A 17,625-nucleotide genomic window follows, 5' to 3' on the forward strand; every position below is an offset into this window, starting at 1 on the left:
TCAATTCCTGCATCTTCACATTTTGCATGCCAGAATATTTAGTTATTTTAATTAGAGATTGACCGTAATGAGATACTGTCTGTAATTAGAGGTTGACTGCCAACCAGATTTGCTTGGATTACGAGCAAGTCTGCTTTTTGCTGTGACAGCATTTTTTGTCTTGAAGCCCCAGGCATAGGGAGCAAGATCTTCAGTCTTGTTCAGTATAGAGGAGGTAGTGTCTTTTCAGCTTATGGATGTTTTTCAAAATTTTTTTACACTGGCTAATTTGGTAAACATAAATGCTACCCAATAGCTGTAAGAGATTTTCAAGGTTATTAAGCTGTGTCTTTCTGTAATGTATACCAGTTTTTGAACCTGTTGCCTACTTTGGAAGATTTCATATGGATTCAGCATTCATTGGTCACGCTGTTATCCTTTGCTCAGCTGAATATTGCAGCAGATTTGATTTTTTTTGTATGTACACAGATAGTGAGGAAGAATGAAACTCCTTGAGACTGGACTTTTGTTTTTAATTGTGTTAGGTGCCATTTTACATCTGTTGCACAAGATGCACCAAACAAGGCAGAAGCTGATAAAGTAAAGTTTGACCTTTATGGTTAAAATATATATAATTAAAAAAAAGTATCTCAAGATGCAGTTCAGATGAAAGGGGGGAGTGGTACTGTAACGATATAAGCATGGCATGAAAGCAGATGCAAAGCCTGAAATCAGAGAAGACTACAGGATGACAAGCTTAAGGGACTAGTTGCTGTTAACAAAACCACCACTACCAGTGTAGCGTGAAGTTTTAAACCCAAGTGTGCATGATGTTTCCCCACCACCCTTGTGTGTATAGGCTCATTGGTCAAACTTCTGTAGACACCATGAAATCCCTGTACTGGTTCTTAAGTCCTTTTAATCTCTTAAACTGAATGAAGTGACTCAGTAACTGAGTAGCTTGGATTTTGGTTTTTTTTTTTTTCTTTGTTTTATGGCACTGGTGGTGTGGTTTATATCAAGGGCTAAGACCGTCTGTGGTGTGGTACAGGTTAGTTGTGACTGTAAGATGTAAATCATCCTCTGTTTCTTTTTATTATATTTGAAAGTGGGTGTAACACTCAGCAAGTTTGTAGTGTTTTAGGAAGCACTGAGTGCCACAGACAGAGAAAATATAATACAGAAAAAGTACTTCTTTTCCAGGTGTTACTTGCTCAGATGATGATGAAAAGCCCCGCAAAAGACGGCGAACAAATTCTTCTAGTTCTTCCCCTGTTCTCCTGAAAGAAGTCCCGAAGGCTGTGACTCCTGTCACTAAAACCATCACGGTGCCTGTAAGTGGCAGCCCCAAGATGAGTAATATAATGCAGAGCATTGCCAACTCTTTGCCACCACACATGTCGCCTGTGAAAATAACCTTCACTAAGCCCTCAACACAGACAACAAACACGACAACACAGAAGGTATGTGGGGGAAGCTGCCAAATGTTACTTTATTCTGGTATTATCAACGAATAAGATATGATGTTTGACTCTTCCTTTCTGTGAACTGTCTAGCTGTTTTCTAAGGATTGCACTTGGGATAAGGCAATCCCCCTTTAAAAAGAACAAAGAGAAAACCAAACTCTTGTATGAATTTAGTTCACCTGTGTGTGAAAGGACCTGGATTGACAGCCGTGGAGACTGAAGCCCTCTTTTTATCCACAGAACAGGTACAGCACAGGCAGCGGGAGTGCAAGCTTCCCCCAGACTGCCCCACCAATGTGCCTCAACCCTGACCTGAAGGGACCACTTCTAGGGATGAGAGGGGATTCAGTCTCCATGCTCATTCAATTCTTGGCCTCTCTGGTGAGACTGCCAACAAGGTTGCCAGTTAGTACCATTTGTGGTGTTGGGTTTTGTGATATGGACACTAGTCCACTGAGAACTGGATCACATAGGCCACTGAACAGCCTTCAGATGGTAACAACTATTGGTCAAAGGTAATCTTTCTTATTTCTATTTTCCTTATTTATAATTATTCTTTGCAGTAGTAGAATTCCAGGAGAGGTGGCATGGGCTTTCCCTTGCCAAGCCTTTTGTCTAGAAACTAGTTTTTTGGGGTCTATAAAGGTTACTCTTGGAGTTGATCAAAGACTTGGGGGGGGCTTTATTTTCCTTTCAGTACTAGGGTGCCATTTCTCATTCTACGTTAACAGTATTATAGTGGTCAAATTCAGTTGCATTATTTCAGCGGAGCGTGCCCAGCTTTCACCAGAACGCAGTGTGTGAGAGAGGTTTTCAGTGTAAAATTTGTTTTGGACTCAGATTTTTATGTGCTTAGTCTATGGCATGACTATTTTCCCATGCTTTAGGAAGCATTTCAGATGCACCTACTTTTTTTGTTCTTAAGGTTTAAAAAAAGATTAATGGCTTAGACCAACTTCATTCTTGGTACAGTTATTAATTAAGGCAGACTTGGGGCAGGGGGTGGTCTGTGGAATTAATTTGGCCTTGATACTGACAGGCTGATGGTAGGCTGGCCACTAACAAGCATATTTTTTCCAACTGTGAGAGTTTGACTATTGAGCTCAAACCTTCACGTGGTATTTGCTTTTCTTAATTGTTTTATGACTATTTGGATTAGCAGAGTTCCCATGTCCTAGTTTTTGGAAACCTTAAAGCCAAGGAAGATTAACTGAAGTAACATGCAATAAAAAGCTTGCTTTCTGGCCTTTTCCCGCTTCAGAGCTCTTTGGTGCTTTCGTTTGATTCGCTGTTCTTTAACAGTGTCCTTAATCAAATTTAGTCTCTGAATACATGTATAGAGATCTGTGAGTGAGCATAAACCATCAAGTAGAACGTCCTGCATTCAGTGCAGCAAATCCACAGTTCGTATAGGGCTTAACCTACCCATCCTGTTGCTCTTGTTAGACTCATCTTTTGTGCAGGAAGAATTTTTTTTCCTTAAACGTCTGTAGTCTTGTATTAAGTTTCACTATTATATATCATGGTAGTTAGAGATGGAGTGTATTAAATCTCCAAAGGGAAGAGAATGGACTGTTGATACAGTCTTTTCTGTAGTTGTGCCTTTGCTTGATCTGCTGTGGAAATTTCAGGGTTTGCTTTGCATAGTATTTGACTTTCTGAACGTGTCACACTGCCCTCTTTTGTTGGGTTTAGACATGCCAAAATATGTAACTGGATTGTTTTAGTGGGAGAAATCCCTTTTAGTAGTTTTAAACTGTCAGATTTGTTACACTCAAATTGGAAGTGTACTATTTTAAACAAGTGCTGTTGGATAGGAGTGAAGTTGTTGGCTATGAATAAAATTCTTCATTTCTGCATGCCAACTTTCTGAATTGTTTTGACGTTTAGTAGGTTGGAGGAAGACTAATAATGTCACAGCTCCAATTTCTGGATTGTCTTATAATAAAGTCCTCTGTCTAGGACACAGAAGGAATCTAGCTAGCGAGGCTTCTGGCAGTTAATGCCTTTATTTCTTCAAGGACTAGGTTTTGATGTCTATCAAAACACAGCTGATGACTAGTTTCAATGTATGTTAGGAATTTGTTTTTACTGTAGCAATTAAAATCAACAGCAACAAAAAAGCAACTTGTGGTTTTTTTTAATAATTAAAAATCAGGCAGTCTTTCTGCTGTAAAAGAGATGTGGTGCGGTTTTGGTACCCATGATGAGGTTACTTTGATCATTTCAAGGTACATGAGAAAACAGTATCTCAAAAATACAATTGTTGTGATTTGAGCTTTAATACTTCTAAATTTTTACTTCTAAATATCCAAAAAAATTTTCTGGATATACTTCATACATGCAGCTCACTGAACTTTGTTTTGCTGTGTTAATTTTGGAAGAAGAAATAGAGACCCAAACCTGCTTAGTCGCAGGACAGCAGTTATTGTTGAGCTATAATGCTTTACAAGCTTTCTTCCTTACATGATTAAATAAAGTTTTATTAAATGATAATCTTGACTGATGGTTTTATCTCTGTCTTTGAATGAAGAACAATGGTCTTCAGGAGTCATGATGATTCCCAGATTCATCCTACATGTCTGTACCTACTTGGTTGAAATGCTGAACTTGCCAGGTTGCACTACAGATTAGATAGGAAATTAAATGTGAATAATCTGCCTTTTTTAACTGCAAGTTGTCCTGTATTTCTAAATTAGTTATTCTAGGTGGAAAGGAGTTGGCTCTAAAATTCAAACACTAGGGGAGTGTTTCTAGTGTTAGCTGTCTATTTAAGAAATAGGATAAAATAGCAGAGGCACATTATAGGGTCTTTCCACCTGCAAGTCTCGTACCAGAATCAAGTTGTGTTGTGTTCAGCTTGTCTGCATGGTTGTAGCCTAAGAGCAGTTTCAGAAGGGTGTTCTGGTTAAATCAAGGTTAGGCAGAAGGCAAAAGCAAGAGTGGTGCAGAGAAAACATTCTTCTTGGAGAATGCAATAAAGTGGTGGAGCAGCAGATGTGGAATTCTTGTCCTTCAGACATTGGTCAGTTGTGGTCAACCTGCTGTAGCTTGTGGCGGTAGTAAGGTTCTGGTTTTCCTCAGGTCAAGATATTAAAGGCTTAGCTGAGGAGTGGGGACCATAAAACCAAACACTGGGTCAAAAGGAGAGGCAGAGGTAACCATGGTGGTGAAATTAGCTGCTTTTACTCCATCCATGTGGCTATTGCTTTTTTTGTTGTTGTTATTAAATGAATTATATCTTAATCTTTTAGTGTTTGATCTGTCACTAAAGTCTCTTTCTGGTACCATTACCATATTATTTATTTTCTCTATCAGGCAAGGTTTCAGAAGTCCTTGGGTAGTAGTGTAAGACTTTTGGTTTGAGCTGACCCAGGTTTTCTTTGCTCTTTCTGTACCTTTTTTCTATCTGCCTTTGTTATGTCAAATAATAAGTTTTAATTTTCAAAGTTTTAATAAATGGATTTTTTATTAGGACAATTGCATTATTAAAACAATTTGTCAACGTTCTTGCATGGTAAACTGAAAATGTTGTATTTCTGTGGTGTGTGTTTCTATTTTCACTGTAAGTACAAGGAGGTACATGTAAGCAGAATAAAAGGAATCATTTTATGTGAACAGTTCCCATATTCAATACTTAAAATTCTTAGTTTTCTAGATCAGTTGCGTAAGAACAGTTCTCTTCCAATGTTATAATGAATTCTATGTTTTTCTGTGTCAGATCAGATTCATGGCATTGTAATTGTAAGTCGCACTAGGGGTAATGTTTATTCTCTTTAGACAAATGGTTTTCAGACAGATAAGAAATAATTTCTTGTTATTGAGAGCACTAATTAAAGCAGAAATTGTTTCAAACCTAAACCAGTTTTTTCACTGATGAAATATTGTTTACAGCCTTGTGGGTCAAAAATGTTTCCTGTTACTAACTCAGCAACTGCTTGCTAATTGTTAAAGAGGGGAAAAAAAAAACCCAACCCAAACATCTATTCCCTCATTGCCATTTCTTGAAATATGTGCGAAGTTTGGGAGAACGGTGTTTAAAACTTGCTGGAAATCCCTTCAGTTGCATTTAAAATGACCTTCAGGCTTCCTGGCCCAGTGTAAATAAGCCAAGCAGTTCATTCCTGTCTGTTTGTCTTCAGACATAAGGTAATTCTACTTTAATTAAATAGTAATTGTTTTCCTCGGAAGAAAACACCTTCTAATTTTAAGGAACTGTTTAACACTATTACTTCAAACTAATTAATTTTTTTTGTTGCCAGCAAATGTGATTATGACAATCTTAAATGGTCTTAATAACGTGTATCCTTAAAAGTAAATACACATAGACAGATACAGTACTGAAATTTTATGCTTTTAAATAAATGCAAAGAACAAATGAATTTCGTGTTGTTCTTTTTCTTCTTTCAGGTGATAATAGTAACCACCTCTCCAAGCTCAACTTTTGTACCCAACATCCTTTCAAAGTCCCACAACTATGCAGCAGTTACGAAACTTGTCCCAACATCAGTCATTGCCTCAACTACTCAAAAGCAACCAGTGGTTATAACTGCTTCTCAGTCCTCTTTGGTCAGTAGCAGCAGCAGCAGTAGCTCTTCCACTCCCTCCTGTGCTGCAAATACTATTGCTGTGACTGCTGTAGTATCATCAACACCATCTGTGGTTATGTCAACAGTAGCACAAGGTATGGTAATAACATTATGTTTATAAAAACTCTTTCGCTGATGAATTCTACTTTGTGTTGAGAATAGCGTAGGGAAGATGCACTGTATGTTTACATATGATGAGCAAAGCACAGGAGACATGAAAGAAGTCTACTGATGAAACTAATCCAAGATATTCCCCAGAAGTTCTTGTTGAACTCTTTTCCTCTCTACTTAAACAATTAATGTGCAGATCCTTTTTAAAGAGAATGTTGTGAGACTGTGCAGCATAGCTTTTTATTTTGAAAAGGTTTTACTTTTGCAGCATTAAAACACTGTAGTCTCAAAGTGACTGGCTTTAACAACTCTGATGCATGGAAAAATGGATGTATCCAATATTTGAAGGTGATTGCTTCTCTTAAAGCCTGATTTACAAAAACCTGCAAAGTTAACATTAAATAAATACAAATTACGCTTGACATGTCCAGTCTTAAGAATATTTCTTGTGGTAGCTAATACTGGTGACAATTCTGAAAGGTAGAGGAGTGTTTACACCTTTTTATCTGTGTGTTTTATCAGCATGTCAGTTTTCAAGTCCTTAAAAATTAAGACCTGAGGTGAGCCTGGATTAAAATCCCTAGGTTTCTGATGGCTAATTCCAACTATGTGTGCTAGCTTGACTGTTTTAGCTCCACAGCAACTAGCTAACATTTGGAAGGGCAGCTGTGGATGAAAGAAAGGATCTCAGTGAGCAGCACTTGAAAAATGCGGTGCCTGAGAATGACAAATGTCACATTGCAGTTTTTCCTGGTTCATATTTTCCATTCTTGTTCCAGTCCACAAAATGTTAGACAATCAAGTCTTTTTTTTTTCTTATGTATATCTATGTATTTTCCAGTTGTAAAGATAGTTTAAATGCAAAATTAAATTAGAAATTGTAATATTTTTCTTTTGTGTTGCACTGTGCAATCTTAAACCATTTACTCTTCCACAGGTGTGTCTACATCGGCAATTAAAGTTGCCTCTACCAGACTACCTTCCCCAAAAGGTTTGGTTGGGAATCCAACTCAGATCTTAGCACAGTTTCCCAAACAGCATCAACAGTCCCCCAAACAGCAGCTGCACCAAATACAACAGGCCCAGCAGCAGCAACAACCACAGCAGCAGCAGCCGCAGCAGCAGCAGCAGCAGCCACAACAGCAGCAGCTGGTACAGTCTTCTGTAGCTCAACAGCAGCCACAGCAATCTCAGTTGCCACCTGGCATCAAGCCCACCATTCAGATCAAACAGGAATCAGGTAGCTGGAGTTATCTTGTGTCATATTGCTGACTGGTGAGGTCTGACCACAGCTCGAGAAAGTAGGGCAGAATTCAGTCCCAAAACGTGCATGGGAAGCTGTCATGAAGGCGTAATTACTTGAGTACAAGATTTAGCATTAAACTTGGATAGAAGTAGGTAGTGAAGGATGTCCTGATGTTTTCAGGTAACGTTGATTGAAGAATTTGGTTCTGTCACTCTTCTTGTTTGGTTCAAGTATTGCAGACCATGCTTTAGGAATAAATGTTTTAACTTTAGAGATTGAAATGTGTGTAAATATCTTCAAAAGTAACCTGATTTGAAACTGGAAGACAAGAGTGTTCTGAACATCCAAGAGCTGTTCAACTGTATCAGCTAGAAAAAGTTAATCCAAGTTTTAATTCTTTTCTTGGGTTCAGAAATCAAAACCTGCTTTTGAGGTACTTGTCAAAACAAATACAATTAGATCAGAAACTGGAAGTTGGACTCTATTCCTTTTGTAACATTGATTCATTCAGTTGACTTTGGGCAAGTCATATAGTCTTTCTGTCTTGGCTTTACTCTGCTGTAGAATACAGTTCTTATCTCCATAAGGTGTACTAAGAAGTAATGCTTGCAAAGTTGCCTAATTCTGAAGGAAGAGGTGCTGTAAAAGTGCAAAGTATTTTTATCTCCCTGTTTTATATTAATCATGTCAGTAAAGTTATTATTTTATATTCATATATTTTATATTCGTACTATTTAGATCAGATAATTCAAATAGACCATAGAATGAAGAAATAAACAGCCCTACTCCTGTCCTGTGATAAACTTCCTTTTGGATTATAGGACCATTGTCTATGAAAAAATAGCTGCTAATGAAGACAGATAAGAGGCCTCCATTGTCCAGTCACTGAACACTACTTGGTCAATAAGAGCTTCACTTCTTGCCTTCTACCATGGGTTTAGGCTCAGTGTGCTTTTTTAGTTCCTATTATTTCTGGAAGATGTGAACCAGTTTTCACAGAGGCTTTGCTTTTTACCCAGTTTTGTGTCTGGATGATGCAAAGGTTTCAGTTCCTCTTTCCCAACTTCATTGTATGGAGCTTACTGGCTCTGTACTGTTTATATAGTCAACATAAAAAGAAGGAACAATCTCTGGAGGATGTTCCACATCCTGAGTGGAAGAAATTGTTCACCTAGAAACATTTGTACACAAATACAAGTGCCTACATTTAGATGGGATTAATTTATGCTGGGTGTTTCACAGCATTTCACCAACACAATACAATGCATTTACCTCACTGTGGAACAATAGAAGATGTAAGTGCCCTGGATATACTTTTGAACAGATGACATGAATTTCCTGGTTTGCAACTGAGAAGTAAATCTCACAGTTCCCATTCCACGACACAAATAGAGAGAGAGGGAGCAGAATCTTTGCTGTACCAAGGTGTCCTCATCCTTCGTTCTTGCTGATTCTACTCACGTTGTTTCAGCCCAGTTCCTTTGTAGCTTTAAGATAACCAATAAATCAAGAGGCGAGTGAGCAGTTTACTTAAAACAGCCTTCCCTAGCCTAATACTACATTCTTTACACCCACTAATACTCTTTGTGCAGAAATCTTTACTAAATTTATTCACAGGGATGAAGTCAACTAGGCTAATTAAGACAGGTTAGAATTTACAGGCTAAAGAGATGAAGGTCTATTTCACTTTTAGATGGTTCATTGTGTATGAACCAATTCAGTATAGGTTGTAACCTGTTGGTTCCCGGGAAACATTCTGTTTTTCAAATCATGGACCAGAAAAGGTTAAAAATCGCTACAACAAATCTGTGATGGAATGGAATCCCATGCCTCAGTGGGAGTAACTAGGAATTGAAACAGGCACATGAAAGGCAAAGATGATGAATGTCTTGTTATTTACCAAAAAAAAAAAACCCACCAAACCAACAAGAAAAAGGCAAAAAACTCCAACCCAAACTAAAAAAATAATTCTTTTCAGGATCAAGAATACATGGGCTCAGAATGGAAGCCTTGTGGGGCTACTTGCCCGTTAGGGCTTGGTCTGAGAAAGCATTTCAAAAAGTAACTTTTCGTGCCTGTGTTTTAACAGTGACCTTTCTCCTTTCCTAGGTGTTAAAATAATCACTCAACAGGTGCAGCCCAGTAAAATCCTTCCCAAACCAGTTACAGCGACCTTGCCCAGCAGTAGCAATTCACCTATTATGGTGGTTAGCAGTAATGGGACTATCATGACAACTAAACTGGTCACTACTCCCACTGGTAAGTTACGGCTCTGAGAAGGGAAGGGAGGGTAAACCCAGACATACAGATGATCAAACATGGTTTATTAGGGTAAAAAAAAACCCACTTCTCTCTTGTGAACAGTGAGTACAACAGCACGTTCAGAGTCCTGTTGATACTTGTTCTAGATCAGGATTTTTGCACTGAGTACTCTTTTATTCCTCTGACGGTCTTTTTGAATTGGTACTTAAAAATATGACTGTTCCTTCCTTACTGAGTTTATTTTAAAGGAGGTTTTCTTGCAGCATATACTGATACTTTGCACTTCTGTAGCATCTTATATTAGACAATTTACATTAATTTTTTAGGTATGTCAAGCAGATAGGAATGATGCCGACCTATTTTACATATATGGACTTTAAAAGACAGGTGACTTGCTCATAGTCCTGTAGTGAATTTATAAAAAGGGCAGTAAATTGAATTTTAAACTCCTAGTGTTTTTCTGGGGATCTAATTGTATTTGTGTTTTCTTAAAGATCAGAAATAATGCAGACTGTTCAGATTGTAAACTTGTGTGAGAAAAATTTGAAGGGCATCTTTATCCTAGTTTTCAGAAAACAGTAACTTTTAGCATGGGTTGGGAATATTAGCATAAATTAATGGTTAGTATTCTTTTTTTTAAACTTTTGAAGTACTTCACAAAAGCATTCTTAAATACATTAAAAAAAATCTAGCAGGCTTACAGTTCGTTTAATTGGTAAAACCTGTATTGTGCTCTCTTGGATTTGAAAACATGGCTTTCTTGTTAGACTGTCTTGCTCTGTGATCTGTAGCAGTTAAGGTCTAATGCACTATCTGCAGCACTACAAGCAGAATGGAATTACAATGTTCCTGTAGCTGTTGGCTGATATTATTATTTTGAGCAAGTTTCTTTTGGGGACTCAGTTCTGTTTGCATTCTGAGAAGGAGTAGATCTGAAAAAAACAACACATACCATGGCAGGAAGTTTGGTTTTTACTGCTGAATGCTAAAACCGTAAAATTGTATTATCACTGTAAATGATGTTTTTAGTCTTGGAGTGATATTTAGACCAGTCATTGGTGTGTTCTTTATAAACAACTTGTCATATAGAAGAAGCAATAGTATAGGTGTCTTTCAAGAGAGAGTAGGGATCAGTTCTGGTAGTGTCATCAGATGCCTGACTCAGGTATCTAAAGGAGCAAGTGGCAAACATACAGCAGAATCTGAACATCTATTGAAAATTAAAATCTTGGGCACAAGGATGTGTATTAAAAGATGACAGTTTATGAATATGAAATATGAAAGTTTAAAATACTTTAGAAGATTCTTAAAGTTGGTATATACTTGAGTATTGCTCTGTGGGTTTAAAAAGTAGCAGGAGAATTGTAAAGGGTGGTAATAAATCAGTGTTGGTCTTTGAATAAATCTAATGCTTTTCACCTAAATTAACTGATTTTTCCACAAATACTAGTAGAGGATCATATTCTGACAGTGAACTTTCTTGTTCTGTCTTTAAAACAGGAACTCAAGCAACATATACACGGCCAACAGTTAGCCCCTCTATAGGGGCTCGGATGGCTGGAACTCCAGGGGCTGCTACTTACGTGAAAACTACAAGTGGTAGTATCATTACTGTGGTACCAAAATCACTGGCTACGCTGGGAGGGAAGATTATCAGCAGTAATATTGTTTCTGGTAGGCATATGAGTACTTCTTGTGCTTACATATCAAGACTATTTCAAAAGTAACTTCAGACTTGCTCTAACTGTTTCCGGGCTTTTTGTGGGTTACATGGTCAAATAATTAGTAGGACCTTTAAAGGAGAAGTTGTTAATTCAGAAGAAAAGCAGCTGAGGATGAAGAAAATAATGGGTAGAAGTTAATGATGTAAGGTGATCTTAAAGATTGCAGCAGTTCTTGTGTGTAAGGAGGAAGCATCTAATGTGAGGGAAGCCTGGGAGGAGAAGAGAAATGTTGGGGGAGGAGAACTACTGTGTTAGAGGGTGGAAAGATCAGAAAACTGTTGGCCCAAATTTAAAGCATTTTATAATCTGGGTGCTGCCCTTTTCTATTCCACTGCATGTCCAAAGAACCAGAATAAAAATAAGCTCTGTATGTTAAACTCAGTGGTGTAGTCTCCGCCTTATCTTGTTCTTCTTTTATTATTGTCAGCCTGTCTTTCCCTTACACAATGTTCTAACTTCAAGTTTTTCCTCCCAGCCTCACGCAGACCCTACTGCTTATCTTTGTTAGTCTGCTGACCTACCTTGATGCTCTCTGCCTGTATAGCCTCTAAACCTTTGGGACCAGGACCAAGCACACTCACTGCAGTCACAGTTTCTTAGTATCTGATTTGGACTTTTAACAGTGCTAATGCAGAGAGGGTCTGCTGTGTTTTCCTGGCTAGGTACATATGTACAGCAAGATCTGCTGGTTCTGTTCATCCTGTCTGGTAATATCTTTAAATTACTCTAAGGTCCCATTGTTGGTGTTTAGCAAAGACCTGGCATGGCACCAGTCAGCCACTGGAAGCTGCTGCACAAGCTGTCCAGTCAACCCCCTCTGAGGAGTAGTCTGGTAGAGGTACCTCAGTTTTTTCAGATGCTGATTTCTACAAAATGATATTTAGAGCTTCTTTGGGAAAAAGTAACTTTTTTAGCCTGTTGTGGATATCATGAATTGTTCAGAAGACTTCTAGATCTACTAGTAGGTTTATACACAAATGCAAGTATAATTCTCCTGGACACTAGCTAATGTGGGGAAGCCCATGACTGACCCTGTTAGTGATAGTAATGATTGTCCTGAAACAACACAGGTGTGGAAAGGATGCTTGCCTTTTTTATTTTTGCTTTGTGGTGGTTTTTTTTGGGGTTGTTTTGGGGGTAGGGTGGTTTGTTGGGGTTTTTTTGTTTGTTTTGTTTAAGGAAGCAATCTTTAGATGCCTTTGAAGGTCACTAGAATTGAGTAAATCATGGTCTTGTCTCAGCACATATTCCCTTTCCCAGAATTAGTAAAATTATTAATCTGGAATATATGAGTGAAGTATCTACAGGCATGACTGACGGAGGGAATCCTTGGGTCTGCAGCTCTGCTGTGACTGAGTGCTACTTTCTTCCAGGAGAAAGTGGAAGGTAGTGATAAAAAGTTGTCTGAGATACTGAAATGGCAGTCTGGTAATGGTGATGACTTACGTATCGGTACATATGTACTCTTGTAGACTGGGGGGGCTGACTAGAATTACCTGTCATGGCAGTTAAATAAAAACCTGATACAGGGAATGGAACTAATTAAGTTCTGGGAGAAGATCAGAAATAGCCAGCACAGCTCTTCCTAAAAAGAAACACCCCACCCCACCCCCCACTTCTAAACGCAACTTTTAAGAACTGATTGTAAAACAATAGCATATTTTTCTTTTTTCCTTCTTCCAAGGCACTAGTTGTCACTTTCAGTGTTACAACATTTCAATGCCCAAAAAAGCTGGTATTTCTCTTGACAGATACATTCTTGGTATGTACATTCTTCTGCAGAAGAAATCTTTAGAAGAATATTTGTGAGGTCAGATAGGACCTTGAGTTGAGTATTAGTGGTGTCCTTATCTCCCCCAATTTCTAGCCTTTGAAAAGTTAGACACGTTAGCTTGAGAATATTAGGTTGCTCCATAATTTGTGAGAAGGGGCTGACTGTCCTAATATAGATTACTCTGTCCCTCACATGCCTGTTATTACTGTAGGTGAAAGGTTTGTGGAGTGGGAATTTAATCTTTATATGTTGAGTTCCATGACATAAATTCCTGTTCCAGATGCTGCTTTTATTTTGTCGTTGTTGTGCTGTTAGATCTAAATACGCTGTTAGCTCTAAATACAGTGATTCCTGTATAGCTCACCATCTTCTGTAGTGGTATATAAACATATGATAAACTACTCATTATTTCTTTTCCCACAAAAATTTAGGAACTACAACCAAGATCACTACAATTCCAATGACATCCAAACCCAATGTGATCGTTGTGCAAAAGACTACTGGAAAAGGAACTACAATTCAGGGGCTTCCAGGCAAAAATGTTGTTACAACGCTATTGAATGCTGGGGTAAGTAAGAGATTCAAGTCTCAAATTGATAGCCAAGTGACAGGCTGTGTGCTGGCTGCTGCATTCATTCTGTTAAAGTCCCTATTAAAAGCAACCTGTGTGAGCTCCTTAACAGATATAGCATGCCTTAATGTCAGGGATATTTGAAAAGCAGTTATGTTTTGTGGGTTATGAAAGATGCTTAAAACAAGCTGTGAATGTTCTCAAAGTTAATGGAAGATAAAAAGATTTTTGAGCTTGCCTTTTTGCCATGGTTAATGATTTTGTAATCCTAAAAGGATTAAGCAGAAGAAAACTACTAGAGTCTTGCCTGCTTTGTGCTCCAGTGAGAACCATGGTCCTGTTACAAACTTGCATCTCCAGCTGTTTATCTTTTGGATGTAAAGGGCAGAAATAAACTGTCCTTCACAGTAAGAGTACCACCTTTTGATCTATGTGGTGTGTAACACTGTAGCATCCTGTACCTCAGTATTGTACAGCATTGAATTATTTTTTTGGTAACGTGATTTTGGTCTTGCACGTCAGGTTTCCAGCTTCATCTAGGTTTACCTGTAAGTGCTAGTAAATAAATATGGTGATCATGCTTTATATTCCTAGATAGAGTTGTGAGTTTTAATGCATTAATCATGTAATCTTTAAAGGTCTACCTGAGTAGCAGAGCTGAGTAGGGAGGTTTGGGGGTTTTCCTAAACCTTTTAGGAATTTTTAAGATTGTGAACTTCCGTAGTTTACAAAACTTGAAGATGTATTTTCACGCAAGTGGAAATCCGTTGGTGTTACACAGTAGGAACCATCAGAATGTGATGATATTTCTGAAACAAGTATGGTTCATGGGTTTTTCCCGCTACTTGATGGGAATTGGTAGGAGCACTGGAAGAACTGGCAATTAATGTTGCTCAATGTCTTTGCTGCTCTTAAGCTGTCGGGGATCTAGTCATATGTCAGCGCTATTCCAAAGTCAAGTGTTCCCTGTGAAACAGCTGTGAATCTGCTTTATTTTTTTTTTTCTTAGTTCAGAGAAAGTCCATTCATAATTAATGTCTTGGTCATGAGGATAATACAAAGATCTATAAATAACTTTTTTTTAGAATCCAAATTAAAGTTTTGTAGATGTCTTGCCGAAGTTAGTGTTAATAGAAATAAGAGGTTTCAGAAAACATTTGTGAAGGATTTGAGGAAAGTTCCAACTTATGTGAATTCTTAGAAGCAACCTTGAAAAAACTTGTCAGTGTCTCTTAGTTACTGCTTTTTGTTCACCCCTTCAGAGCTGCTCAAAAGGTAAAGTAATGGAAAAGGGGATTTTGGTAGCTTTTCTATTTAAAGCTGTAGGGTTTTTTTGTTATTGGTCTTTAAATGTTTTTTGTATCAAGTAAGTCTAGTTGCAGTAGCAGCAGTGACTTCATGGTACACAAACTTGTCTATAACTGTATTTTTTTAGAGACTGGGTCTTTCTGAAGAATTTCACCAAGTTAACCTGTAAACTTTGACTTCTCTGCAGGGGGAGAAAACTATTCAGGCAGTGCCAGCAGGAGCAAAACCTGCTATCATCACTGCCACAAGACCCATCACAAAAATGATTGTTACACAGCCAAAAGGAATAGGCTCCACTGTCCAGCCAGCCACCAAAATCATCCCAACTAAAATTGTTTATGGTCAGCAAGGGAAGACGCAGGTAACAGTGAGGACCCATTTTTCTTTTGAAATGTACCCCTAAATTTTAATGGGAAGTAAATAGTTTTTCACTGTGGTGTCGTATTTGTTGCAGGAATAATATAAGTCTATGGGGAATAAGACTTGGGGCGTAATCAGTTGGCCTTGATTCTTCTTTCTTGAGCGTGGTGTTTGGGTTTGTTTCCTTTTTCTGAGCAAGCCAGAAGGATTTACTAAGTCTTTTACATAGCTGAAACTGTCTGGTTGTGTCTCTAGATGCCTCTTCAACTCCTACAGTTAATACTAGATCATGAGAAATAGACGCAGAGTGTGGACATAGGTCATCCATCAAATCTGAGGTTTTATTGAAGTTATTTTCTGGTTGATGTATGTTCAGGTTGTCCCTGCAACCATGTGTAGTAGGTGGGGCTGTATACAGAGAATCTGGCCTATTTCTGGATGCTCTCAGTTTCAGCTTTTTCTCTGGTTGCACTTAGTATTTAAAAAAGCTAAACTTGTGTCACATACAATGTTTTGCATGTCTTGATTGTTCAAGACTGTGTTTACAGTGGGCTGTGGAGGAGAAGTGCTTGTCCTTATCAGTTCAGTGCATGTTCCAGCTCACTTGTGTAGCTTTCTCTTGTCGCACCATAGTTGTATCAGCCTTGAAAAATGGTTTAGTGGTTTTGTGTTAAGTACTCCAAATTACTGAGTGAGAAGTATATTCTTGTGCATTGCTATGTACTTGGGCTTTGTGGTTTAATAATCAAAGCTGCTGAATTTACAGGTAGACTTTTCATTTTCAGTAAATAGTGAATATTATGTAGGTCTTGCACATTGATCTGTTTGAATAGCACCCTGTATTCGTGATTGCTCAGATCTGTTTTCTTGAGCATGCTTACTGAACACAAAATTTGTCTTTCCAATTAGGTTCTCATAAAACCAAAGCCAGTGACATTTCAAGCAACAGTTGTGAGCGAACAAACTAGGCAATTGGTGACTGAAACGTTACAGCAGGCATCAAGGGTAGCAGAGACAGGAAACTCATCCCTCCCAGAAGTGAAAGAAGAACCACAGACCTACACTGATAGCAGCTCTTCTTCTACAGAGTCTTCCCAGAGCTCCCAAGGTGTGTATTAGTGTTGCATAAAATACAAATGGACTGTCTCCCAAGCATGCTAGCTAGTTTCATATAACTGACTGCATCTCCTTTTAGCACGGCTTTTCACCCAGTCTGTTATAGTGAGTCACTGTTCACTTCCCTGATGGCTTTCTTTGTCTTTTATGAACTATTTACTGTATTGACTGCATTTCCTATGTGAAAAGTGGAGATAATGGTTTCTTGCTGGGTGCCAACTTGTTAAAATGCTTGTGGCCTGCAGCCTGTTCCCTCTTTGGGGAGTCTGACAGAGGTAGGCAGTGTAGCAGTTTTGGGGTTTTTTTGGCAGCTCATGCTCTGCCAACCCTTTTTCCTGAGAGTATTGAAGCTTCTGTCTGCTGCGTGACTGAAAGCTGTCATGTGACCACCGTAAATTTTGGTCCTTTTATAGGCACATGTGAGTGGATCAGGACATATATCAGACAATCAGTCCTGCTGCTGTGGCTTCAAGCCATGGTACGGATGCAGTTCTTTATGTGGTAGAGGAGCATAAATAACGGGGCATAAATAACACCCAGACTTCAGTCAGGAGTGGCCGTAGGGTGTATCGCTACATTAAATAAAACCAAATATGTCTCAGTGAAATGTGTGTACTTTACTACGTGTGTTTCAGCCACCTTTTCTATATAATTCTGTCATTCTTGGTCTATACTGCCATTTTAAGTAAATTTTTAAAAAAGTTTTGAAGCTTCAACAAACCTATCAAAATTTAGGAGCTCTTAATTCAGAATGCTCAATACACGTTGATCGCCTGAACTGCTGAAATCCTCTGAAAAAAAGAGTTCATTCCAAGGCAAATTCAGTATACAAGGAAACCTGCTTTAACTTTGATTGTTCAAACCAAAGCTTTTATGAACAACTAAGATAAGACCTTTTGGTTTTTTTGCTGGAAACTTCATAACATCAGCAGCGTTTTACTTCAGTAGTTAATTGTAATAAAAACTAAAGTGTTGCAGAATGAGAGTATGCATCCTTAGCAGTGTTCAAAATGCTAATGGATAATGAGTAGCTTGGTCCAATTTTGAACTGTAGCCCTGCTTTCAAGCAAGGAGTTGGACAAGAGACCTCCAACCAAAATGGTTCTGCGATGATCTGAT

General features: G+C 38.3%; 1 protein-coding gene across 17 annotated transcripts in view; it reads left to right on the forward strand.

Moving 5' to 3' along the window:
- The window catches only part of EMSY (EMSY transcriptional repressor, BRCA2 interacting), a 49,948-nt gene that overhangs the window by 11,650 nt on the left and 20,673 nt on the right, over positions 1 to 17,625 (forward strand). For 9 of the 17 annotated variants that reach the window (XR_008730855.1, XM_055701782.1, XM_055701778.1 and 6 more), the window contains 8 exons: positions 1,183 to 1,442; positions 5,856 to 6,129; positions 7,083 to 7,385; positions 9,501 to 9,650; positions 11,154 to 11,327; positions 13,583 to 13,719; positions 15,218 to 15,397; positions 16,300 to 16,498. Coding sequence is in view for 16 of the 17 variants with exons in the window: in XM_055701782.1 (XP_055557757.1) it covers positions 1,183 to 1,442; positions 5,856 to 6,129; positions 7,083 to 7,385; positions 9,501 to 9,650; positions 11,154 to 11,327; positions 13,583 to 13,719; positions 15,218 to 15,397; positions 16,300 to 16,498 (1,677 nt within the window). In the remaining variant the exon portion in view is untranslated. The remainder of the gene's footprint in view (positions 1 to 1,182; positions 1,443 to 5,855; positions 6,130 to 7,082; positions 7,386 to 9,500; positions 9,651 to 11,153; positions 11,328 to 13,582; positions 13,720 to 15,217; positions 15,398 to 16,299; positions 16,499 to 17,625) is intronic. The other 8 variants (XM_055701780.1, XM_055701781.1, XM_055701785.1 and 5 more) reach the window with 3 other exon arrangements.

The sequence above is a fragment of the Falco cherrug genome, chromosome 2, assembly GCF_023634085.1.
Source record: "Falco cherrug isolate bFalChe1 chromosome 2, bFalChe1.pri, whole genome shotgun sequence".
Lineage (NCBI taxonomy): Eukaryota > Metazoa > Chordata > Aves > Falconiformes > Falconidae > Falco > Falco cherrug.